Below are 8,867 nucleotides of genomic sequence, written 5' to 3'. Positions count from 1 at the left end.
ATATTCTGAAGAGAAGTTATATCCCCCCTTCATCTCCACACTGCAGAAATGTATAGCACTACTGGCCAGTCCATTGTTGCATGCAGGGGAAAAGGCCTTAAAAAGGGGTGGCTTAAATTGAGTGGCCTCTTTAAACACCCCTCAGGGTTTGAGAGGAATGGCGTAGTCCAATTAGCTGACACATCTATAAAGGGAGGTGTTTTTCATCAGCTCAGCTTTTTGCCAGGAGCAAGGTGAGCTGCAGGACACTGACAAGGATTACACACAACATAATAGATATTTTAAACAAGATTGCATGCACTCAATCTAGCAAAAATAAAGCGGTTTCAAATAAATGTGTATGTCTGATGTAAAACAAAAAGCATACCTTTAGCATGTGTGTTTGTTTGTTTGAGGCTTGTAGCCCTCACAGCCCTCTACTGTGAAACACTGAGAAGATTCAGCTTCACAGAATACAATGGATGGTTAAATTGGAAATATGGTGAACACAAATTGCTCTAGGAGACACACGTGTGAGTGTAATGTGTGTGTTAGTGCGGTTTAGACAAAGTCTGAACATTTTAATAAAGTTAATGTTAACTGTTACTTCTAAATGGGGAACTTTTGTGTCAATGATGCCCTCTACTGTTCAAGACCGTGAACAGCAGAAACAAGCAGGTAAAAAACCAAGGCAAATACAAAGGTTAATAATGATAAAGAAAATGTAAAAAGAAAATGAACCACATTATTGAAATAAGTTTAAATAAATATATAAACATTAATAAGAAATAAACTGTAAAGAAAAAGAACATTTAGATTACATTACACATCTGAAATACATTAAAATCCCTGTAATTTGTAATACAAATTCCAATAAAATATAGGAAACCTGTACAATATATTTGGATAAGTTCACTGTTTCTACAATGTGTACTATACATTCATTAAAGTGAAAGCTTCAAGGTTTTTCTGCAATGATACTCAATTTAGTACAGATTAGGGTAAATAAAAAATAAAAATGAATGAGAATTATTCTGAGGTTTAAAAAATAAAAAAGACTCTCCAATGAAGTATTTCCCAGCATTCTTTATTCATTCAAAATGTTTAAAAATATAATTTCACATAGGCACTGAAATAAATATTGTACACTTTGAAAGTCAGTGCCAGTGCTTTGTCATACAAATGATGTCTAAGGAAATCACGAGATTAAACAATCATGAGATCATTCAGAAAAAAGATCATGCAGTTTGATAACTAGAGGTTTCAAGTTCAGAAAATAAAAACACACATTCACAAAAAGGCAAAATAAAGTCACTTTTTTCAGCACCTGATTTCCAGCTCTGCAGCAGATTCCTAATTTATTCCAAACACTAAATGGTATTACATTTAGAAAACAAAACATACTGGCCTTGTGGTGTAACAGCAAAGATGAAATCGGTCGGAGTTTGATAATTTTTTCTGAGGGTTATTGCCCCAAAACGTATTGTAACAGTTTGTGGGTATACAGTAGAAACACTCAAAGTTAATAAGGCAAATAAAGTTTTAACATGATTGTAAAATGTTAAAAAAAAAATGAACACTCAACATTAAAAATAAATGTGATTAAGGTAACACTTTAACTGGCCTTATTTAAAAAACAACTTTAAATAGACTAATGAGGATTATAGTTTTACTGGCTCAGGTTGATTTTTTTTTTAAAATAAACAGCGTTGGCTTAAATTATTCATTTTAAAATGTAGTGAGCTCCAAAAACCAAACTCCCAATCACCTCTATTAGTATTTGTGTTATTTAGATGAGCTTCCACTATATAGATACAGCATTTGCCATTGTAACGATTTGTTCAAAATTGTTCAAAACACACCGAAAGAAATAAAATAAAAATTCCACAAAAAAGAACAATAACACACAAGGCTAAAATAAAGTTCCCAAATGTTCTTAGATATTAATTGATTGTTGAACTTTAACAAAATGTTAAAATACTTGAGGTGGTGACACAATATTTCTTCCAGAGACAGTTCACAGTGTTCATAAGTTGAATCTCCAGTTTCAGGATTTTTGTTCTGCGCTTTCATCACAAAAAGTCATACAATCGTATAAGAGCTGATAGATGTAACAAAATCAGATGATCATTGCTCACACCGGCTATTATGATTGATTAAAAAAAATCCGTACAGTCGTTCTTTTGAATATCTCTGTACAAAGAAACTAACCATGAGATAACATGATCATCGATTAAAAACACCAAACCGTAGTATTTTTTCTATTAGGATTCTTGCTTCATGCATTAATATTATGGTTATGGTGGTTACAAGAATTATAGCTTTACAGTAGCTTAGTTAATATCTACTGTATGAGACAGTAGATTACACACTGGCCTTTAACAACAGGTCAGTGAAAGCTATAGCAGACCATTCACCTCTGCAGCTTATAGTCAAGAGTTCCTGGTAGTCAGTGGTATACCTTTTAGCTATCACATTATAACCAGCAGCTAAGTGTTAAGAAGTATTTCATGAATTTTAAAAGATCTAACTGATGTTTGCTGACAGCAACTGATTGCCTTTACATGACATTATTTGATCAGTTCCACTTAGCTGCTGCTGGTCCGGGGGCAGGACCGGCTGTGCCTGAACTGCATGATGTGAACAGCCGTCTGATGCCACCAGTAAAACATCAACACCACCAGCACGTGCCACACCTGGTGGCTGGCACCCAGGTAGTTCAGCTGGCCTGGGAGAGAAAGGGCGAAAGAAATGCTTTGAATAATGCACGTATTTCTTTTTGTTCATTTTCATACATGATTTACAATCTACGAGAATGAAAATATACTTCAGGAGGAATAGAAGACCTATATATGTTATACATCAGCCTATGTTGGTATCTTATATTCACAGCTCTCTGTCCACTGGGACACTTGAATAGAAGAGTGCCATCGTTAGTGTCATTAGTAACACCTGTGCTTTTGCTGCTATGACAGCGAGTATAGCAGCTAACCTGCGTTTACTCGTTAAGTGGTAATTAAGTAAATATGTTTCAGCTGTGGGATTTCCAAGTCCACTAGAAAGAATTGAACAATAATACTGAATACATGCTGTGTTTTTTTAATCATTTCTGGTGTAAATTAATTAGTTACCATCACAAAAATACATTTCTTATCAGTGTTTTCTTTTTTTTACATCTTTATTTAATTCATTGAGATTCAGAATCTCTATTACAAGAGAGTCCTGGCCAAGACAGTAGCATCAACACGTTTAAAAAAACAGCTGTTAAAATAAAAATGCTCTCCTTTCTTATTATTAACAGAGATATAGCCATTTCAGTTACAGCATTTTTCATGTTGTGCCTTGACCAAATGTATCACTCAGTTAAAGAGACAGAGGAGGAGGACTCACCGGGGAAATAGCGCTCAGGGATCTTGGTGACGTAGAACAGGAAGGCAGTTCCAGCTATGAGGTACATCACTAGGATGCGAGGCAGGAACAACTGCACATACAACAAAATCCTGAGTAAAACTTGTTTACTATAAAATGAATACACTAGCTTTGCTTGTTTTCTAATCTTATGGCATTGCCTTACCTGTACAACATCAGTGGATAATCCACCATTGAGCCCAACCCAGTGACAGGAGGGAACAACACTGATGCCGGCCACGCAGCAGAAGATAGCCATTCGTATCCGTTTCCAGTCGTTGCTGAGGTAACGAGGGTGGACCTGAGCGCAGAAGACGGCCAGGATCAGCGACAGCACCGTCAGCAGGTACAACTGCCGCCAAAACTGCAAAATAGGAGAGTAACCGATTACATAGTCTAATTAGAGTTGCTTTAAGCGCAAAGATACATGCAAATGAACTTAGATTCACTAAAAACATAATGGCACATCGACTTAAATTGTACATATACTAAGAATAAAAAAATAAACTTTAAATGAATACACACACTTGTAAGTACATATTGAAAATAGTTCAAATGAATGAAATGATAAAAATGTACTTACAGCGTTACAGTAGAAAGCGTAGAAGATCCCAGGCACATAACAGCCCAGGATGCCGACAGAGATTCCTGCGTAGTCCAAGGACAGCCAGCGGCGGCAGGTCTTCTCTGATCGGTGGCATGAGAACAGGTGATACCCCACAGAACATAACATGCACACCTGCAGTGAAAACAAGGAAGGCTGTTGTGTTAAGGACTGACAAAAAGGACATTTAAAGACATTTATTTTAGACAAAAAGGTGAATCTTTAAAATGGTTAGCACTTGGCAGAATAATTGATAATGAAAAAACCTTCAGCCCATGATTAGATATTCTTTTGATACAAATAAATATTTGGTTTATTTAATATAAGTCAAAGAATCCTTCTAGGACTCTTTTACATTAATCCACCTCAAGAAATAAGGACTTCGACAAAACAATCGAGATACTCCCAGCTTGCTCTCGAATGGACAAATAAAGAGGTTTAAAAAGGGGGAGGCAGGAAACATATTATACTATACTAACGGTACATGGGAATCACCAACTTGTGCAACATGTACATGTTTCTAATCACGTTAACAATTGCGAAACACCTCCAACATAAACCGCAAACACAGACACAGAAACACAGTCTCTACATTGAACAATGGACCGCCAAACTACATTGCCATTCCTATTGTTCTTATAGTGCCTACTGCTCTTTTTAATATGGTAACAGCTAACCCTACACATTTTACAGACCTGGGTGGGTTGAGGTCAACTGATTGCACCTGTGGCAGGAAACGTGAACCTACATGAATAAATTATACATACTTCTTTTAAATACAGTACAACAACTCTAAAGTAATACCTGTAAACAGCTTTAAAAATCAAATGGTTGACAATGTATGTTAAAGTAGCTAGTTACATTACATGCACACCTTCTTTTAAGGTTAGCATAGATGCTGAAAGAACTAAGGGAAGATTATTTAAAAAAGCTAGAACACACTGTATGACTGTAAATGACACAACATCTTCGTATTCAATTCATGTCTCAATTAAAAAATGCATTAAACCACAATATTGGATATTCTCAAGAATATTCCAGCTTTTGTCACTCTCAGTCAGCCATTTTTTTTACCTGGAAGCAGAAGAGTCCAATAGCGTAGATGACGTAGTCCTCTCTGTTCACTCCAGAGGCTGGCAGTACTGAGGTGAGGTCGTTGACCGCCAGGTAGAAAAAAAGCAAGAAACCCAGAAGATGGCTCCAAATATTCACAGTCTCATTGGACAGCATAAAAATACTGCAGAGAAAATGGAGAAAAAAAGATACATGTGTAAACAAGGCATGCACCACTGAGTTCCCAAACCTTTAGAAACGTCCAACATGGCTCCTACCTCCTCAGGCAGAGTTTGGAGGGCAGGTGGGCCCTGTAGCCATCTGTGATGAAGGGGTTTTCTCTGAGGAAGAGGGGGATCTGTTCGTAGGTGTACAGCCTTATCCTCTGGGTTATCAGCACCGGCCAGTGCTGGTAGCTGCCCAGCTCGATGAAGTTGGCAGTCTTCAGCAGCTTCTGGGGCATCTTCAGCAGCATCCTTACTGTCCTCAGCAGCTCCTCAGGTACAAGCCGGGGAGGTGAAGACTGAGTCTGGGGAGAGGAATGGAGAAAACACCGGTTAGTAAAAAGCAGTAGCTCTAGCAATAACTGGTTTTCAAATGACTGAATAAAGATTTATGGGCAGAAAACTGGGTTAACAGCTAGGCCTACTGTTTGTGTAATAACTCCCAGTGTTTATTAAGAGCATTTACAATTATTATTGTTATTAGCTACATATGATTGTTAAGCAAGCTAAAGCTAACGTTGGTTAATATGTAAACTGACACCTTGATCTTCTGAAAGCATGTCTTCGTAACCACCTTGTACTAAACACTCAGCATGTCGACTGTTCAACACAGACATTATTTAATGTTTCACTTCGACATAAAGCTTTTTAAAACCAGCAACAATTACATATTTAAACTGTGTGTGATACCGTTTTGTTATTGTAAAAGCCATGATGCTAGCAGGCTACGTTTCGGGCTTGCTAATGTCAATGCTAACCTTGACAGCTTTATTGTAGCCAGCCAAACTGGTTGAAATAGGGTCACAACGCTCACCATAAACCGGTGTCCGACCGTCGATATCCTTGTTCAGGAAACTCAGCCATATCTGGACTTTTAATATATCATTGCTTTAAAAATAATTACATTTTAGCCATCCTTAGCTACATAACACCAGCACACATTTCCTCTTCTGTTTGATAGTAAACGACATAACGGTGCGGGGGGATGCGTTACTGCCACCAACTGGTAAGGGTTGAGGATGGTATCTGGAGCCATTTATTCTCCTGAGCTTTTCTGTCAAAAATGTATTTAAAATGATATATCAAATTAATTTCTCAAATGCTTTTAGTTAAGTCGAAATTCATATCCTGCAGTATGCTTATTGCTGTGGTTTCAGAAGATGTCTTAACCAAGATATACAATGAAAATCACACCCCTACATCTGGCAACAGTTTAATAACACTAGACCAGGCTTGTGGCTACACCCTTAAATACATCTCATGTGTTTTGGCTTTGGCGGTGGGATTCACTGGTCACAAACTTAACATGCAGTGGTTTGAATGAAGAAACACTATCTCTGTTTTGTTTTCTACTAAGGTCAAATCACTGGTGATCCCTTCTTTCTGCCATCAGTCCTTTCAGCCCATAGAATCGAGACGAGTTTTACATCTGGAGAGTTCTCTGCCATTCAAAGATGACTGATATAAAATATATAATATAAGTATAACATTTGCAACAACAACAACAAATATATCAAATCTAAACAAATTCATATCATCATTCTCATACTTTTTAACAAATCAAGAGAAAATTCAATATTTCAGGTATGACAGCATCTCCTAAATTTCATTTTGCTCACATTTGTTCAGTTTAAAACTAGTTTCACATTTATTCTGTGGTCCCTCTTTCCCCTTTTCCCTCTTTAGTTGTTTAAATGTTACATTTTGTGTTTATTTGAATACAGAAAAAAGAGAGCAATGATTGGAGGGCTGTTGTAATAGGATTATTTGTTTCATGGTCCAAGTGCTACACCCAAAATTCAAGCAAGGATCCAATAATCCAATACGGCCTTTCATTATACAAATATCCAAGGGGGATCGCTGGCTTGCAGAAGATTAAACAGAATAGATGCAATTTGCTGACACAATGACTGTGGTATGTTGTTATTGGATCTGTTTACTGTCATGACTACATCCTCCTTAAAGTTGAAATTGAATGTACTGGGAAGCCGCACGCATTGTATCCCTGCAAACACAATGAACTGCTAATGACATCACCACAACAACAAAAAAACTCCCGGATGTGTTGAACAAGATTGATGACATACAGAAAGTATATTGCTTTCGACATTAATGACACAGTGAAATATAATGACAACATTATCAAATGTGCTTTTGCTGACATGGCAGTGTAAAAGAAAAATGATGAGGAGAATCATAAGAACAGTTTTTTCTCCGAAGAGTAGATTTAATTTCCTTTGGACCAGAACATTTCAAGGCAGCAAATCCTTCTGACACACCAAGGGCGTTCTTTATTGTTGGAGTTGTGTAAGCATATCGACTTTTGTTTTTCACATGCAATCGATTTGAAGGAAATTGATGCTCTTCTTTTTTTCACCAGCAGATTCATTACATCATTATTGGGAGTTACCAATGAGTCAACAAATGTCCTGTAATAATAAGTGATTGCTGTAATGTTCATTTTCAGAGGAACACATGTTGATTAAAACATGGCCCCCTTAGAAAACACTCTTTAAACTACTACCAAGAAGGGTTTAATTGGTTTATAGGACAGGAACTGGCTCGCTCCTCTCCTTTTTTTGATACAGTGATATTTATGGCTCAAATATTTTCTGTATTTAAGTTATTGTAACCCTCACTCTGTCATTCTATCCTGTTATCACTGTTTATGCCAGCTGCTCTGGCCTTCAAAATAAAAGCATAGTGAAGCAACTGAATGTTAGGAAGATTTATTTCTGCACAGTGTTACTTTATTATTTAATCGTATTTTTAATACAACATAGAATACTTGTTCATTTTCCCATAATAGGAATTAATATTCACTTCATATTGTTTTGCTTTATAAAGTTATTATTTAGATATGTGTTTGTGTATTTGTGTAACCGTAAAATGTACTCTTCGCTGTGCCGAGTGATTTCATTTCATTTCCAAAACCTTTATTTAACCAGATTGGTCCATTGAGATCATAGATCTCTTTTTCAAGGGAGACCTGCAGCAAATAGGTTCCACATGAAACATAAAACAAACATAAAACAATAAAGGACATCATACATTATAAATATATACATGTCATTTTATTTGAGCAATTATATTACTACCAGACATTTTAGCATTATGATTTTCTGTACATCTTTATTAACATTAATGCTATATTTCTATTATCCCTCTGCAAACTATTTTATTACAGAAGTTGTTTTAATTTGCTTGTGAAACATTTTTCCAGGGTCTGTACTTGATAACATTTACTTCTAGATAATTCTGACACATTTTCAGCTCGGGACATGAATTTAAAGAGTCCCTGTAAGTTAAAAATATTTATAAATAAAAATAAATATAAGCATATCAAAGCTAGCCTACATAAAAAACACATGCAAATTCTATAAAAGGAAATAAAAACGTTAAAAATAACTTATAGTATAGAATATTCTTAAAGTATATCAAAACGATTGATTAGTAGTAGACTGCTAGCAGACTAGTAGTATTTTGCTACAATCATGTCTCCCGTTTAATGTGAAAAACCCTGGAGGAAGTCCCACTCTGTGTTGTTGCTGCTGGTTGGAGGGCTGTGTACAGCAGCTGTATGCCCTGCCCGGTTAATT

The 8,867-nt window shown here is 36.3% G+C and overlaps 1 protein-coding gene across 1 annotated transcript; it reads right to left on the bottom strand.

Annotated features, from left to right (window-relative positions):
• Positions 1-1,061: 1,061 nt before the first annotated feature.
• Positions 1,062-6,234, bottom strand: LOC104950744 (progestin and adipoQ receptor family member 3-like). The gene is made up of 7 exons (XM_010777304.1): positions 6,083-6,234; positions 5,323-5,573; positions 5,066-5,228; positions 3,971-4,126; positions 3,554-3,751; positions 3,370-3,460; positions 1,062-2,707 (listed from the first exon to the last, which is right to left on the bottom strand). Exons 1-7 carry the CDS (start codon positions 6,083-6,085, stop codon positions 2,568-2,570), a joined length of 1,002 nt encoding a protein of 333 aa, XP_010775606.1. The 5' UTR covers positions 6,086-6,234; the 3' UTR covers positions 1,062-2,567.
• Positions 6,235-8,867: the final 2,633 nt, after the last annotated feature.

This window comes from Notothenia coriiceps, unplaced genomic scaffold, assembly GCF_000735185.1.
Source record: "Notothenia coriiceps isolate Sejong01 unplaced genomic scaffold, NC01 NC01_scaffold00017984, whole genome shotgun sequence".
Lineage (NCBI taxonomy): Eukaryota > Metazoa > Chordata > Actinopteri > Perciformes > Nototheniidae > Notothenia > Notothenia coriiceps.
This window is presented reverse-complemented; position numbering and strand designations above follow the sequence as displayed.